The sequence below is a fragment of the Zophobas morio genome, unplaced genomic scaffold (genome assembly GCF_036711695.1).
Source record: "Zophobas morio isolate AGI-343-1 ecotype UQ-CSIRO unplaced genomic scaffold, CSIRO_AGI_Zmor_V1 ptg000021l, whole genome shotgun sequence".
Classification (NCBI taxonomy): Eukaryota; Metazoa; Arthropoda; class Insecta; order Coleoptera; family Tenebrionidae; genus Zophobas; species Zophobas morio.
This window is the reverse complement of record NW_026972126.1, coordinates 25,236,733-25,253,740: the sequence shown is the minus strand read 5'-3', so window position 1 is coordinate 25,253,740 and position 17,008 is coordinate 25,236,733. Positions and strand designations below refer to the sequence as shown.

Genomic DNA, 17,008 nt, shown 5'->3' with positions numbered 1-17,008 from the left:
TAAGAAACCAAACGGACAAAACTGCAACTGTTCAGAAAAACTCCCTTTGAACATATTCGTGGTGAAGTTATTTCTGATTTTGTCAACAGAAGCCTTCACTTTCGTCATGGTGATGCTATTAGTGATCACGTTTCCATACAATTCCAAAAACTGCATCACGAACATGACCTTGCTCAAATCGAACAGAAGCCGCTTATTCTGTGCAACAATCATAAAGTCGCAAATTCGCTCCTCGAGATAGAAGTTCTTCAAAAACAGAAAAAGTACTTCGAAGTCCTTTCCCTCCAAGCAAACCCCTCTCAAAAGAAACTCCAGGACGTCCCCGATCACCTTCAACGACGTCCGCAGCAACTCGGTGGCAACGTCTTCGTTCACGTCACTGGAAGCTTTCACGCACCTGTAGATGTTCTCCCCCAACGGAAGCATGATCTTTTTGATGACGCCATCGCAGAAGCTTTCGTCGTGGCCTACTGCCTTCTCCAGAAGTTTCCCAACGCAACGAACACTCTCTTTGACGATCCCTCCACTACCCGTCACACACAACTCGAGCACGTCCTCCCAAAAATTGCAAGCGACCATTCACTCGACCCCCGCCTCGTGCTCCAAAAACGCACTCAATAGCTTGACGTAGGCGATTTTGACCGACGCCACCCCCGACTCTCTCACTTTCGTCACTCGGATCAACTTCGCGAAAAAATTGTTGTTGTTGAGTCTAGCGAATCTCTCTTCGTTTGTACACAAAATGGCGGCCAGTCTCAAAGTGAACGAAGTAGTAGCGGCTTCGGGAGTGACACCTGAGGTAGTCCATGCGTCGACAGTGGCCACCAGCCACTCCGTGAAGACACAAAGTGTATATTTTGCTTCTTTCTTGTCTTTCCAGAGGTCTAACAACGAGTTTTTTAGATTGTCGTCGATTTTCAGACTGAAGAATTTTTCCACTATTAGTTTGTTTCTCACTGTTTTTATTTTATAAGCACTCATGGCTAGCCAACACAAAAAAACGATAGCAAGTGGAAGTTACTACTCGCGGCTATCACTAAAACTGATTATTTTTATCTCCCGTCGAGGCATTAAGTATATCTGAACATAAAAGTGATAACAGGTGTATGAAAAACGCGTCAGACGCATACTTACTGTTGCTAGAGATGGCAGCAGATGTGCACACCACTTCTAAAGCGGCTTTACGCACTTCAGCACAATCGTGACGTGTCTTTGAACACAATAAAGGCCCCAGGCGGTTTATCGTCAAATCTGGAGTCTCCTCAACCAACAAAGCCATATTGGGAGCCATGTAATGAGCGGTTGCAATATTGCCCAACTTCATTACTTCAACCACGACCTCAGAAGACCACTCCGTTATACCCAGAAAGTCAAAACACAGACCCATCACGTACGTAACTTCAAAACCGTCTTTCAACACAAAGTCAAAATCGTCAATTAAAACACCAACAAGCTTAAACGTTTCTCCAACGTATGAAGCTTGGTTAACCACGAAGTCGACCTTCGCTGGATTTTCTGTGGTTATACGGACAATGTCGCTCAAAAAGTAGATCAAAAATCGAAAAACTATCGCAGCTTGATCCCTAGAGAATAGATTTTTCGAATTCTTGATGACTCCACAACAGCGTCTACATATCTCGTCAACGCTGTCAACGTCGCCAATTCGTTTATGCCATGCTCCAAATATTTTTTTGACATCACAAGGGGCCGTTTTCATCATCTGTCCAAAAAAGTTCGCCCGAATGTTGTCGTTGACAAGTTCTTCTTCTAAATCTGACCTCTTCGTTAGATACTTTAGCACAAAGCATAAGTTTGGCATGAACATTGAAACTGTCAAGTACTTGGAAAGTGGTGCGTTGTCGTTGTCAAAAGAAGGTAATTTCGTTTCAACTAAATTCCAGTACAACAGGCCGAAACTGATGAATTCTATTGTCTCTGGAACGCTTGCCTTGAGGAAGTTTTGCAAAAAATTGCTTCGAATTTTGGCAATCGCGGCAGCCACTTTTGCCATGGTGGTCGTGTTGGTTATTACTTCCGCGTACAATTCCAAGAACTGCATAATGAAGACAATCTTACTCAAGTCGAAGAGAAGAGGCCTCTTTTGAGCTATCATCATGAAGTCGCAGATGCGACCTTCCATGTGAAAATTTTTCAAGAAGAGGAAAAGCAACCCGTAGTCTTTTCCCTCAATCTGGACCCCTTTCAGCAACTCCTCTAAAACGTTCGCCGTCAGTTTCAGCGTGGGTTGAAGACGCTCGGTGGCCACGTCGTCGCTCACATCCTCTGAACCCTTAATACAGCTGTAGATGTTTTCCCCCAACGGAAACATGATCCTGTTGATAACACCCCCACAGAAATTTTCGTCGTGCTCCAAAGTCCTCTCCAAAATTTTTCGCACGAAACGACTGCACTCGTCCACGACGACACCATCACGGCTCGCCAAACACAAACCAAGAACATCCTCCCACAAATTGCTCCCCGTCATCCATAAAATCCCGGCTTCGTGATCCAAAAAAGCACCCAACAATCTAACGTACGCCATTTTGATCTCCGTCACTTGCGACTCCCTAGCTTTAGTTGCTTTGATCAATTTAAGGAAAAAGTTGTGGCTGTTGAGTTCGTTGAATTTGTCTTCGTTTTTGCACAACAGAGCGGCCAAGTTTAGAGCGAAAGAGATGGAATGGGTCCCAGGGGTGACACCTGGGGTGCCCCAAATACCGACTGTTTTGACCAACCATTCCGAAAATACCGGAAAGATATGTTTGTCGTCTGTAAAGACCCAGTTAGAAGAAATAGTAGCGATTTTAGGACTGACCTGTGTTTCGCGACCAAAGTTCAACCAAAGTTTTCTTCAGATCGCGGTCGATTTCGGTTGCGCAAAATTTTTCAACGAGACGTGTGGATTTCGTCATACTACGAGAGGATAAAGTCGCCATTCTATACTACCGTAGGTAAACGAAACACGAGTAATCGTTGCAAGTAATGAGTCAGTTTAGGAGGAGCTGTCGTAGAACGATATCTGCGTTGATAACGGTGATATGATAAATATGTTACGATAGCACTTTCCTCTGTATATTTGTATATGGATTACGCTGTGGAAATTTTGCGTAAATGTATTATTGTAAAAGGTTGATAACGGTCTTTATCAAAATAATACAAGCCACTTAGAGTATCATTGCGTGAGAGAGAAAATCGGCACTGGGAGATTAGAACCGAACACTAAACTGATTTATAGATTGTACTTTGCAAAAACTTACTTTTTTTGGAAATGGTAGTGACAGTATAAATCACTTCCAACGTAGCCACGTTCACTTTTGGATTCTTGTTGAGCAATTTTGAGTACAACAAAGGTCCCAACAAATTTACGGTTGGGTCTGGCGCATCTTCGAACAGAAGAGCCATATTAGGGGCTAGATAGTGAGCAATAGCAATATTAATCACTTTAATCACTTGAACTACTAATTTTGAACTCCACTCTGTCAAAGCCAAAAAGTCAAAACACACACTTATGACGTAGGTAGTTTCAATACAATCCTTCAAGGTTATCTGGAATGTTTCTATTAAAATACCAACAAGTTCGAAGATCTGGGGACAATAGAGGAAGTCTTTGACGAGAATATCTATTTTTTCTGTACTGTCCTTTGTGGTACGAACGATATCTATCAAATGATAGACCAAGGTTTGGAAATATACAATTCCTTCTTCTCTTGAAAAGTAAATAATACAATTCTTGCTGGTGCTGAAAGCTTGTTCGCAAAATTCCTGAAGGTTTGGGTCGTTCCTGTTACGATCATCCCAAAAATAAAAAGTTCTGATGAAATCGAAAGAAACCATTGACTGTATCTTCATGTCAAAAACATTTCGAAATTCGTCGTTCGAAACTTCTTCTTCGTATTGTGTTATCTTTAATAAAAATTTCTTTACGAAAAGAGTGCAAATCGGCATTATAAAGAAACCGATCAGTTGGGTCGTAAAATGGAACGATCTTTTAGTGGATTTATCAATTTTGCAAATCGGAAATTTAGCTTCCATCAACTTCCAAAATAAGAAACCAAATGGACAAAACTGCAATTGTTCAGAAAAACTCCCTTTGAACATATTCGTGGTGAAGTTATTTCTGATTTTGTCAACAGAAGCCTTCACTTTCGTCATGGTGATGCTATTAGTGATCACGTTTCCATACAATTCCAAAAACTGCATCACGAACATGATCTTGCTCAAATCGAACAGAAGCCGCTTATTCTGTGCAACAATCATAAAGTCGCAAATTCGCTCCTCGAGATGGAAGTTCTTCAAAAACAGAAAAAGTACTTCGAAGTCCTTTCCCTCCAAGCAAACCCCTCTCAAAAGAAACTCCAGAACGTCCCCGATCACCTTCAACGACGTCCGCAGCAACTCGGTGGCAACGTCTTCGTTCACGTCACTGGAAGCTTTCACGCACCTGTAGATGTTCTCCCCCAACGGAAGCATGATCTTTTTGATGACGCCATCGCAGAAGCTTTCGTCGTGGCCTACTGCCTTCTCCAGAAGTTTCCCAACGCAACTAACACTCTCTTTGACGATCCCTCCACTACCCGTCACACACAACTCGAGCACGTCCTCCCAAAAATTGCAAGCGACCATCCACGCGACTCCCGCCTCGTGCTCCAAAAACGCACTCAATAGCTTGACGTAGGCGATTTTGACCGACGCCACCCCCGACTCTCTCACTTTCGTCACTCGGATCAACTTCGCGAAAAAATTGTTGTTGTTGAGTCTGGCGAATCTCTCTTCGTTTGTACACAAAATGGCGGCCAGTCTCAAAGTGAACGAAATAGTAGCGGCTTCGGGAGTGACACCTGAGGTAGTCCACGCGTCGACAGTGGCCACCAGCCACTCCGCGAAGACACAAAGTGTATATTTTGCTTCTTTCTTGTCTTTCCAGAGGTCTAACAACGAGTTTTTTAGATTGTCCTCGATTTTCAAACTGAAGAATTTTTCAACTATAGGTTTGTTTCTGACTGTTTTAATTTTATAAGCACTCATGGCTAGTCAACACAAAAAAACGATACTAAGTGGAAGTTACCCACTCGCAGTTATCACTAAAACTGATTATTTTATCTCCCGTCGAGACATTAAGTATATCTGAACGCAAAAATGATAACACGTGTACGAAATACGCGTCAAACGCATACTTACTGTTGCTGGAGGTGGCAGACGAAGTGCAGACCACTTCTAAAGTGGTTTTACGAACTTCAGCACATTCGTGAAGTGTCTTTGAACACAATAAAGGTGTCGAAAGAGACGGAATTGGTCCCAGGGGTGACCTCTGGGGTGCCCTAAATACCGACAGTTTTGACCAACCATTCCGCGAATACCGGAAAGATATATTTGTCGTCTGTAAATACCCAATTAGAAGAAATAGTAGCGATTTTAGAACTGACCTCTTTTTCGCGACCAAAGTTTTATCAAAGTTTTCTTCAATGTCGCAAAATTTTTCGACGAAACGTGTGGATTTCGTCGTACGGCGCAAGGTCAAAGTGGCCATTTTATACAAACGAATATTGTTAGCTGTTACAAGAACGATGTCTGTGTTAATAGTGGCATAAAATAAATTGTGACAACACTTTATTCTGTGGGTTTGGAGAGACTACGCTAAATATATTTATGTTAAACGATGATAACGATATTTATCGAAATAATACAAACAACTTAGGTTATCAAAGCGTGCAAGAGTAGACCGAGATTTGGTGACCATTAAAAAAACACTAAATTAATAATTGGTGGTTTTATTATCAAAAACTTACTTTTTTTAGAAATGTCTGCAATAGTATAAGCCACTTCCAAGGTAGCTACTTTCACTTTTGGGTCCTCGTTGAGCAATTTTGAGTACATTAAAGGTCCCAACAAATTTACTGTAGGGTCTGGCGCGTCTTCGACCAGAAGCGCCATATTGGGGGCCGAATAGTGCGCAATAGCAATATTGATAACTTTAATAATGTCAAACACCATTTCTGAACACCACTCTGTCAAAGCCATGAAGTCAAAACACACATTTATAACGTACGTAGTTTCGATGCCATCCTTCAAGGTAAATTGAAATTTTTCAATCAGAATACCAATCAGTTCGAAGATCTGGCGACAAAACGGAAACTCCTTAACTAAAATATCAATCTTTTCTGAACTGTCCTTTGTGATACGAATGATATCTATCAAGTAATAGATCAAAGTCTGAAAATATGCAATTCCTTGTTCTTTTGAAAAGTAAACAATGCTTTCTTTGCTCGTGCTGACGGCTTGTTCGCAAAATATATAGAGATTGGGGTCGTCCATATTACGTTTATCCCAAAAATAGAAAACTCTGATAAAATCGGACGAAATCATCGACCATATTTTCGTCTCGTAAACATTCCGAAAATCGTCGTCGGAAATTTCTTCTTCGAACACCGTTAGCTTCAAAAAATACTTCTTCACCAAAAGCGTGTACAGCGGCATTATAAAAAACCCGAACAACTGAGTCGAAAAGTGAAACGGTCCTTTAATAGATTTATCAACTTTGCATAGAGGAATTTTCGACATCATCAACTTCCAAAACAGGAAACCAAAACGACAAAACTGCAGCTGTTCGGAAAAACTCCCCTTGAACATGTTCACGGTATAATTATTAACGATTTTGGCCACAAAATCATTCACTTTCGTCATGGTGGTATTCCTAGTGATCACGTTCCCATACAATTCCAAAAACTGCATCACGAACATGATCTTGCTCAAATCGAACAGAAGCCGCTTATTCTGGGCTATAATCATAAAGTCGCAAATTCGCTCCTCGAGATGGAAGTTCTTCAAAAATAGAAAAAGTACTTCGAAGTCCTTTCTCTCCAAGCAAACCCCGCTCAAAAGAAACTCCAGGACGTCCCCGATCAGTCTCAACGACGTCTGCAGCAATTCGGTGGCGGCGTCATCGCTCACGTCACTGGAAGCTTTCACGCACCTGTAGATGTTTTCCCCCAACGGAAACATGATCTTTTTGATGACGCCGTCGCAGAAGCTTTCGTCGTGGCCTACTGCCTTCTCCAGGAGTTTCCCAACGCAACTGAGACTCTCTTTGACGATCCCTCCACTACCCGTCACACACAACTCGAGCACGTCCTCCCAAAAATTGCAAGCGACCATCCACTCGACCCCCGCCTCGTGCTCCAAAAACGCACTCAATAGCTTGACGTAGGCGATTTTGACCGACGCCACCCCCGACTCTCTCACTTTCGTCACTCGGATCAACTTCGCGAAAAAATTGTTGTTGTTGAGTCGGGCGAATCTTTCTTCGTTTGTACACAAAATGGCGGCCACGCTCAAAGTGAATGAGGTAGTATCGGCCCCGGGAGTGACACCTGAGGCACTCCACGCGTCGACAGTGGCCACCAGCCACTCCGTGAAGACACAAAGCGTATATTTCGTTTCGTTCTTATCCTTCCACAGGTCCAACAATTTGTTTTTCGCATCGTCGTCGATTTTCAAAGCGACGAGATTTTCAATTACGAATTTATTATGAAACACTTTACACGTGCCCATGACGACTACAAATAAACTAACAAGTGGAAATCAAACAGCCGCAATTAACACTAAAACGGATCATTTTTATCACATTCCGTTCGTAAACATGATAACAAAGTGATTAAAATACGCGTCAAAACTTACTATGATTAGAGATGGCAGCAGCTGTACGAACCACGTCCAAGGCTGTTTTTTTCACCCGTGACCCTTCATCGAGTAGCTTGGAATACAAAAAAGGTCCCAAAAGAGCTAGCGTCGGGTCGCTACTATTTTCGACCAACAACGCCATATCGGGAGCCATGTAATGACTAACAGCGACATTAACCAACTTGACTACTTCAACAACCACTTCCGGACACCACTCCGTCAAGGCCACAAAGTCAAAACAAAAGGTCATCACGTACGTGGTTTCGATCGCATCCTTTAACCCGATTCGAAAACTATCGATCAAAACACCAACAAGTTCGAAAATTTCGCAAACGAACGACGATTTTGCCACAAAAAGCTCGACTTTTTCGAAAGATCGCTGCACCGAACTGATCAAACCTTTGACGAAGTAGATCAAACTTTGAAAGAAGAAAACCGCTTGACTTTTCGTCAGGTATTGTCGTCGTTGTTTGATCACGTTGAAGCTGCGAACGCACAACTCGAAAAGGTCTACGTCGTCCAAATTGTCGCGCCAGGACACACACACTCTCATAAAATCGCGCGATATCATCTTCAGAGCTTTCCCGACGAAAGCGTCCTGGAAGTCGTCGTTGTCGGTCTCCTCTTCGGTTTCCTTGATCGTGAGCAGGTACTTCGTCAAAAGACAGTAGTGCGGCATCGTCAAAAGCACCACCAGCGCATCCACCAGATTCGTCTTCGTGGGGATCTTCGACTGCACCACCTTCCAAAACAAGAGCCCGAAGTCGCAAAAAGCGACTTCTTGGAGAACGCACCCCCTGGAGAAGGTCGACACGAAGTTGTTTTGGATTCTATCCAGCGCACTATACACTTGGGTCAACGTCGTGGTGTTAGTGATGATTTTTCCATACACCTCGAGGAACTGCATCACGAACATGATCTTACTCAAGTCGAAGACCAAAGTCTTGCTTCGGGCGATAATCATGAAGTCGCAAATTCGCTCCTCCAGGTGAAAGTTCTTGAGGAAGATTAACAACACCCCGAAACTTTTTCCCTCCAGGACACCCTTCAAGAAATACTCCAACACGCCCCCGATTAGTTTGAGCGAAGGTCGAAAGTATTCGTCACTCACATCGACCGCAGTTTTGACACACCTGTAGACGTTTTCTCCTAACGAAACCATGATCTTTTTGACTACAGAGTCACAAAAATCCTCGTCGCAGTCAACCGTCGCTTCCAAAAGCTTTGCCAAAAACTGACAGCTTTCGTCGACGACGACGCAATCAGGACTTAAAGTCAAACCAAGAACGTCTTCCCAAAAATTGCACGCCGCTATCCATTCCACGCCGGATTGGTGTTCGAGAAACGACGACAACAACTGTATGTATGACGATTTCAGCGACAGCCGGATTTTCACCCCATTGATCAACTTTATCAAGAAATTGTCGGTGTTGAGACGCTTGAAGTTTTCTTCGTCTTTTAGCAACAAGGTGGACAGTCGGCACGCAAAAGCGACAATAATGGGACTCGGGGGTATCCTTGTGGTACTCCACGTGTTCACAACTTCTACTAGCCATTTCGTAAAAATTGAAACACACCTCGCTTCTACAAAACTGAATTAGCGCGCGCACACAAGTTGTGGTGGAATCTAACCTGCATTGTCTTGCCAGAAACGTATCAACGATTTTTTCCAAACGATGTCGATTTTCGTCGCGAGAAACTTGTCAAGGAGACGTTTCACTTTCAAATTGTACTGTACCGCGTCGATTTTCATCGTGATAATTGACGCACGATCACGAATCCGACTTGTTTATATTTAGTGATAAGTTATCTGGGTTTTGAAATAGATAACGCTAGGTAAAAATCGACTTACTGTTTGATACGGACGTGGAGGTGCGAACCACTTCGAGGGCGACCTTTTTAATGTCCGGGTTGTTGTCGAGCAACTTGGAGTAGAGGAAAGGTCCCAACATGGCGACGGTGGTGTCTGGAGTGTCTTCGACCAACAAGGCCATGTTTGGGGCCATGTAGTGGGCGATGGCGACTCTCATTAGTTTGATTACTTCGAGTACCACCTCGGAAGGCCATTCGTGCAAAGTCAGAAGGTCGAAACATAGCGACAAGACGTAGGTCACTTCTATCCCGTCTTTCAAGACCATGTGAAAATCGTCGACGACCAGTCCAACTAGTTCGATCATCTGTTGGACGTACGACGACTCCGTTATATAAGGGGTCAATTTCTCGGGGAACCCTCTCGTCAGATAGCTAAGATCATTCAAGAAGTATACGAGAGCTTGGAAAATGACCACGGCTTGACTCTTTGATAAGTAACTTCGTGTTTCTTTTAACACCAAGAGAGAGCGTTTACAGATGTTGAAGATGTTGGGGCTTTCGATGACACGGTTGCGCCAGAAGAAGCACACCCTCAGGAACTCATAACAAACGGATTTTAAAATCTTCTGGATAAAATCGGACCGAAAGTCATCTTCCAGAATCTCTTCTAGATTTGCTATCTTCACAAGATACTTTATATCGAGACAAAAATTTGGCATCGCCATAAGGACAACTAGTTGATCCGAAAATAAAACCTGTTTCTCCTTGTACACACTGAGTTGAAAATCGGGGATGTGCGAATCCATCAATTTCCAGTAGAAGAGCCCGAAAGCACACAAGTCGATTTGTTCCAGAAAATCCCCCCCGAACAGTTTCAGGATGAAGTTCTTCTTGATCGTACTAACCGCAGCACTGACTTCCTTCAACCCAGTACTACTAACACGTGTTTTCTGGTACAACTCCAGGAATCTGATCATGAACATAATCTTGGCCAAATCGAACGCTAGACACCTCTTCCGGGCTATCGCCACAAAATCGCTCAACCTCTCCTCCGCCTGAAAATTCCTCAAGAACAGAAGCGGCACTTCGAACGACCCCCTCTTCAAAAACTCCTCCATAATCGCCGCCACCAGTTTCAAAGTCGGTCGAAGACACTCCTCCACCACGTCGTCGCTCACGACCCTCTCCACCTTCACACTCCTGTAGATCCCATCCCCCACCGGCCGCATGATCCTGCGCACCACCTCCTCGCAAAACCTCTCCTCCCCCACCGTCTTCTCCAGAATCTTCGCCACGTACCGCCCACTCTCCCCCACCACGTCCCCGCCGCACCCCTTCAAACTCCACCCCAGCACGTCCTCCCACAGATTGCACCCCATCGTCCACTCCACCCCCGCTTCGTGCTCCAAGAACCCCCCCAACAGCTTCACGTACGCCAACTTCACGCACTCCCCCACTCCCGCCTCCCGCGCCTTGGTCACCTTCGCCAACTTGATGAAAAAATTGTTGCTGTTGAGGCCGGCGAACCGTTCCTCGTTGCGGACCAAAAGGGCCGCCAGACTCAACACGAAAGACGCAACATTGGGGCCCGGGGTGAGCCGTGCGGCGCTCCACGCGCTGACAGCGCGCGCCAGCCAATCGGCGACGGCCGCCAGAGCACGACCTCCTACAAATCGGGGATTAGGTACGCCGACGCGCTAAACCCACAAACTAACCTCGCTTTTCCTCCCACCACAGGTGGATCATCAACTTCTGCAGGTGCTCGGCGGGCACCTCGCACTTTCCGCTGAGGAAGGTCTCGAGGACGCGCTGGATTTTAGACGCCATGTTCGCGGCACGAACGCGACATAAACAAATGAGTATCGCGCAAGCTGAGTCAGCGTGATAGTTTTATCTCGACGTAGATATGTACTTGGAAGTACTTGAGAAATAAATAACAAGGTTATGGTTGTGTGTTAGTCTGGTTATCTTGTATCTACGTGATGTCAAACTTACGGCTTCTGGATGTACTCGTCATGGTACGCATCACCTCCACGGCGGCTTTCTTGACTTGGGGGTCGTCGTCGAGGCTTTTCATGTATAGCAGAGGTCCCATTAGGTCGACGGGCGAGTCCTGGTGATTGTCCAACAAAAGCGCCATGTTTGGAGACAGGTACTTCGCGATGGCCACGTTTATCAAGTTCAAGGCTTGGATGATAATCTCGGTGGACCACCTCGGCAAAGACAAGAAGTCGAAGGACACCACCATGACGTCGATGGCCTCGAAACTGTCCTTCCACGTGATGTGGAACTCCTCGATTAGCAAGGCCAGTACTTCTAGGGCTTGGGTGAAGTACGACACGTCTTCGTCGACGTTGTGGAGTTTCTCGCGCGAGTGTTTAGTGGCGTGGATGAAGTCCTTAGCGCTGTAGATTAGGGACTGGAAGACCGTGATTGCCGCGTCCCTCGAGAAGTACTTCCTCGACTTCTTCACGTGTTGGATGCAACGGTTGACCAAAGGGTACAAATTGTCACGCAGAGTACTGAAGATGTACTTGCGCCAGTAGTTACAAGCGCGGAATACTTCAGGACTTGCGATTTTCGACATCCGGTAGAAAAAACTATCGCGGAACTCCTCACGAATCAGTTCTTTGAGCTGGTCCCTCGTCAAAGAGTGTTTTATCAGAAGCATATTAATCGGAAACAATAGGACTAGAATCAGTTGGTCACTCAACGGAAACACTTTCCGGCTACTGTTACTCGTAACTTGGATCTGGGGGATTTTTTGGTCCATCAACCCCCAAAACAACTGAGCAAAATTAGAAAACTCCACCACGTCCTCAAAATCCCCTTTCGATATACTCAAGATGTAATTATTCTTGATTTTGTCGACAGCCGCTTTAATACTAGACGCGCTCAAACTGTTAGTACCGACTTTGACATACAACTCCACGAACTCCATCACGAACATGACCTTCCCAAAGTCGTAGACGATACTTTCGGTCTTGGACACCACCATGAAGTCCGTAATTCGTTCCTCCAGACGAAAATTCTTGAAGAACATCAACACGACTTGAAAGTCCTTATTGTCTAGCAAAATCCCGTCCAAAAAGTACTCCAACAAGTTCCCTATGGACTTCAAAACCGGGCCTAGGTACTTCTGCGCCGCCGCGTCCGTCGCACTCCGCTCACCCCCTTCGAGACACTTGTAAACACTCTCGCCCAAAGGCAACAAGACGCGTTTGACCACCCCATTGCAAAAATCCTCGTCAAAAGCGACAGTTTTGTCTAGTAGTTTAGCCAGAAACGCGGTACTTTCGCTTCGGACGTCATCGTCTGGAGAGAGAGTCAGATGTATAGCGTCTTCCCAGAAGGCGCACGCCGTCATCCACTCCACCCCCGACTGGTGGTCAACAATGGCTGAAAGTACCCTCACGTACGCCACCTTGATTCTCCCACAACAATCCTGTCTAGCTCTCACCACGTCCACCAACTTAATAAAAAAATTGTTTGCGTTGAGTTGGCAGAAGCGTTTTTCGTTGCGGGATAGCAGCGCCGCCACGTTTAGAGCGAACGCGGCGGCGTGGGGGTGGACACACGCCGCCGTCGTGCTCCACTCGACAACGACAGTTCGAATCCATCGGGACAAAACGGGCAACAAAATCAGCGCAGATTCGACGTCTACAATTTTGAGGTTAGGTTATTGTTGTGACAAGTAAGCACTGACCTGTGTCTTCTTGTTGTCGCAAAACGGCGAGGAACCTCTCCAGGGTCGTACTTTGACTCGAGTACTTCCCGTGGGAGAGTTTCTCGAGTACGAGTTCGCTTTTTAACACTAAAGGGTTCACGTTGGGATGCATTTTATCGCGATGTCGTACTGTTTTGGAACGATGCGTCACCGCTATCGCAGGTGTGTCATCTTTATATAGACGCGGTATAAAACAATTAGTTTGACGTAGGTAATTCGGCTCGTTATCTAGTTTGTGTGTTTATCTAATCACGTTAGTGTGCATGCCTTAACCTATTTGACTTACTGGTACTAGACATGTGGGCTATGGTTCGAACCACCTCGACAGCGGCGCGCTTCACTTGTGGTACTTCGTCGTGGAGTTTGGCGAAGAGTAAAGGTCCTAATAGCGCGATGGTGGAATCTGTGGTTCGGTCCAGCAGGAGCGCCAGATTTGGCGCCATGTATTTGGCGGTAGCGACGTTGATGAGAGTCAAAACGTGCACCACTATGGACGTCGGCCACCGATTGATCATCAAAAAGTCGAACGCTATGGTCAGCACGTTCGTCGCTTCGAGAGTGTCCTGCCAGGTTATGTGGAACTCCTCGAAAAGCATCACCAGGTTCTGGAAAACTTGCTCAAAGTGGGGTAATTCGTCGAGGAAAGGGTCGAGCTTCCTGGGGAAGTCTTTGACGGAGTTGACCAGATCTTCCAAGAAGTAGATGTAAGTTTGGGCTGCTACGATGGCCGCCTTTTTGGAAAAGTATTTTCGGGTGTGTCTTACACGGTCATTGGCGAGGGTACAGATTTGGAATATGTCGGGACGGGGGACGATGGTGTCGCGCCAGAAGTAGCAAGCTCGAACTGTGTCCTGACCCATCATTCCGTACACTTTGTAGAGGAATCTGTCGCGAAATTCGTCTGACAATATCTCTTCGATTTTGTCTTTCTCCCAACAGAACTTCAAGAGGAGGCAGTACGATGGTAGTATTAGGAAAAGGAAAAGTTCGTCTGCAAACGAACAATCCTTTGACTCTTTTAGTTGCAATGGAGGGATCTTCGCTTCTATCAAATTCCACAGAAGTTGGGCAAACCCACTTAGTTCCATGAGACTTTCAGCAGTCCCTTTGGACACGTTCACCATGTAGTTGTTCTTCATCCTCCTAACCGTCGCATTGATGGTAGCCACATTCACACTACCCGTCGCCACCTTCACATACAACTCCAAGAACTGCATAACAAACATAATCTTCCCGATATCGAAAGCCAAACACCTCGCTTGCGCAATAATCATAAAGTCGGAAATCCTCTCCTCCAGGTGAAAGTTCTTCAGAAAAACCAAAACCACGCTGAAGTCCTTCTCCCCAAAATAAATCCCTTCTAGAAAATACTCCAAACTAGTCCCAATCAACGTGAGCGTGGGTTTCAGAAACCTTGACGCCACCTCCTCGCTCACGTCCCTCATGTCACTCGACGCTTTGATCGACTTATATATATTCTCCCCCAACGGAAGCATCATCTTCTTGACCACCCCACTGCAAAACCCTTCGTCCAAATCCACGGTCTTCTCCAAAATTTTGGACACGAAGAGCCTGCCCTCCCTAACGACGTCGTCACTCCCATTTGACAAACTCATCTGGTATATATCCTCCCAGAAGTTGCAAGCGATCATCCACTCGATCCCCGACGTGTGTTCCAAGAAGGCCCCCAGCAACCCGATGTACGCTAGCTTGACGTTCTCGTCACAGGAACTTCTGGCTTTCGCAACGTTAACCAGCTTGATGAAGAAGTTGCTGGTGTTGAGGGCGCAGAATCTGTCTTCGTTTTTCGCCAACAAGGCGACCAAGTCGAGGACGAAAGCGGCAACATTGGGGTGCAAGTGGAGGCCTGAGGTGCTCCACTTGACCACCGCTTTGTGGATCCATTCGGTGATCAAGGTGGATTCTACTTCTGGGAAAGTAGTTAGAGAGGGTTTTACTAGGACGGGTACCAACCTTGTTCTTGGTGGCGCAGAAGGGTTAAGAGTTTGCGCAGGTTGTGGTCGATTGGGGTTCGCGGTTCCTGGTGGAGCAATTTCTCCAGGAGGGTTTTCAGTTTGCGTACGACGACCTCCATGTTGTGTGAGTGCGTGTGTGGTTCAGGTCATGATTTGACAAGCTGTGGCGAACGACTGAGTTATCGACGGAGATTGCGCTCCACGTGATTTAGTGGAATGGGTTCTTCGTGTCTGGGAACTCGTTTCGAGAATACTCACTCTTGATAATTGGTGGCTTGGTCGGAAATTAGATGTAATTACAGTGTCAACATGGACGTCAGCGAGACTTCGTTGTTATTTTTCTTCGTAGGACGATATTGTTTTTAATTACGATGTTTAAGAGATGGGTCACTTGGTGACTTTGACCAAGGTGTTTTATTTTTAAGTATTAGGACTTTTGTTTAGACGAGGTCACTGTAATTTCACTCAGCGTGATTAATTACACTTTGATAAACTATCAAAAGAGTAATTTCTGTTATTAGAAAGCGCAGCACACAACCAACCGGATACACGTGTTTACATCATTAATTTATCAAAACGTAATAAAATTTTGTTTATGTCTTCGAAAATTATATTTAATTTCCCAATTAAAGTTAGATAAGCTGTTGTTTTTTTTTCTTGTTGTTTGTTTCGCGGTATAAAGTGTTGTTTATCGCACCAAAGCGCCCTAAATCAAACCAGAGCACTAACATAAAGGAACCCGTTAACAATAATGACCTCAACCTTGACGAACAATCAAAGCCAAGCGGCGCTTAGATCTAATCAGTGTTTGTCAATCTTCTGTGTACAACGATTCGCTTTGAAACTAAATTGTAGACAGCAAGAGTAAATATTTGAGTAAACATAAATAATCAAAAGGTCAAAACATAACCGATTTTTTTTGTCGGTAAATTCGATCTGTGTACATCAAAAGCAAACACTTTTTTCTGCGTAACGGGGGTCGGTGAGTTCAACGCCTCCGTCAAGATAAATGGTGTTTGTTGAATGTCAATAAATGACAACGTGTCAATATCATGCCATAATTAATCGTGTACGGAAATCCAGTTATGGATGTATCTGCAAGCCCCAGACGCTTCGTGGCACCACGTCATGAATAAAATAATCGGGAGATTTCCGCCCGATTACTTTCCAGGAGGTTTTAGGCGGGAATCTGTTCCGTTTTTTGTCCTCTGGGACAACGCGGCCTCTGACTCTTCCCGGTTGTCTTGCTGAATTATTTCGGGTTGACACAGCACTTTAAATATTTCTCAACACACCGAAAATGCGGATCGATCACTCCGATTGACGTGTCGTGTGGAAGAAATTCGTTTCCGGCGAAAGAGGAAACTCGGAGCCGTTGGTGCATTCATTTGTTTTACACGTTGCAATGCGTTTTGTGTGGGGGAATCACGGCAGTGTTGTCGCTTATCAAAAATCTACCGATTTCTGAAAAGTTGATGTCGAGTCTTACGTAGAATATCATAAAGTTTTTTGATTTCAATGTATTAACTATTACTTTGACGCAGAGGAGTTTCAAAATTCTCAGTAATACAAAATCTATATACAGGGTGTTGAAAAAATGGCGCACCAACTCTATGACTCGTTGTTGAGGACTGTTCATAGAACAGAGAAAAAATAATTTAAAAATTTCTTGGGCCCAAATGTAGAAAATATTCTACGCATATTCTAATTCACTGTTTAGTGTTGTATACAGTTAGTTAGTATCTTGTTTTCATCCACACTTTATAATATAACAAAAAACTAAAAATTTGGGCTAGTATCTGCTAAGACTGATTTT

At 44.8% G+C, this 17,008-nt stretch overlaps 2 protein-coding genes across 9 annotated transcripts in view; both read right to left on the bottom strand.

The window, feature by feature from the left end:
• LOC135133272 (uncharacterized) overlaps positions 1 to 17,008 on the bottom strand; it is a 60,109-nt gene that overhangs the window by 29,931 nt on the left and 13,170 nt on the right. Inside the window, exons 1-2 of one of the 8 annotated variants that reach the window (XM_064061613.1) lie at positions 15,191 to 15,681; positions 13,503 to 15,146 (exon numbers count right to left, since the gene is read on the bottom strand). The exons of 2 other annotated variants lie outside the window; for them this stretch is intronic. In XM_064061613.1, coding sequence (XP_063917683.1) covers positions 13,503 to 15,146; positions 15,191 to 15,311 — 1,765 coding nt within the window. In that variant the 5' untranslated portion in view covers positions 15,312 to 15,681. Of the gene's footprint in view, positions 1 to 5,786; positions 7,593 to 7,674; positions 9,262 to 9,309; positions 9,451 to 9,529; positions 11,156 to 11,204; positions 11,366 to 13,502; positions 15,147 to 15,190; positions 15,682 to 17,008 lie in introns of those variants that run through there. 5 more of the 8 variants (XM_064061614.1, XM_064061617.1, XM_064061621.1 and 2 more) reach the window with 5 other exon arrangements.
• On the bottom strand, positions 1,032 to 2,965 carry LOC135133275 (uncharacterized). Its single transcript, XM_064061627.1, has 2 exons — positions 2,816 to 2,965; positions 1,032 to 2,769 (listed from the first exon to the last, which is right to left on the bottom strand). Exons 1-2 carry the CDS (start codon positions 2,934 to 2,936, stop codon positions 1,037 to 1,039), a joined length of 1,854 nt encoding a protein of 617 aa, XP_063917697.1. The 5' UTR covers positions 2,937 to 2,965; the 3' UTR covers positions 1,032 to 1,036.

Coding starts and splice junctions, on each gene's coding strand:
- LOC135133275 (XM_064061627.1), bottom strand. CDS start 2,936: ATGGCGACTTTATCCTCTCGTAGTATGACGAAATCCACACGTCTCGTT. Junction 2,770..2,815: donor ACTTTGGTCGCGAAACACAG/GTCAGTCCTAAA, acceptor GGGTCTTTACAG/ACGACAAACATATCTTTCCG.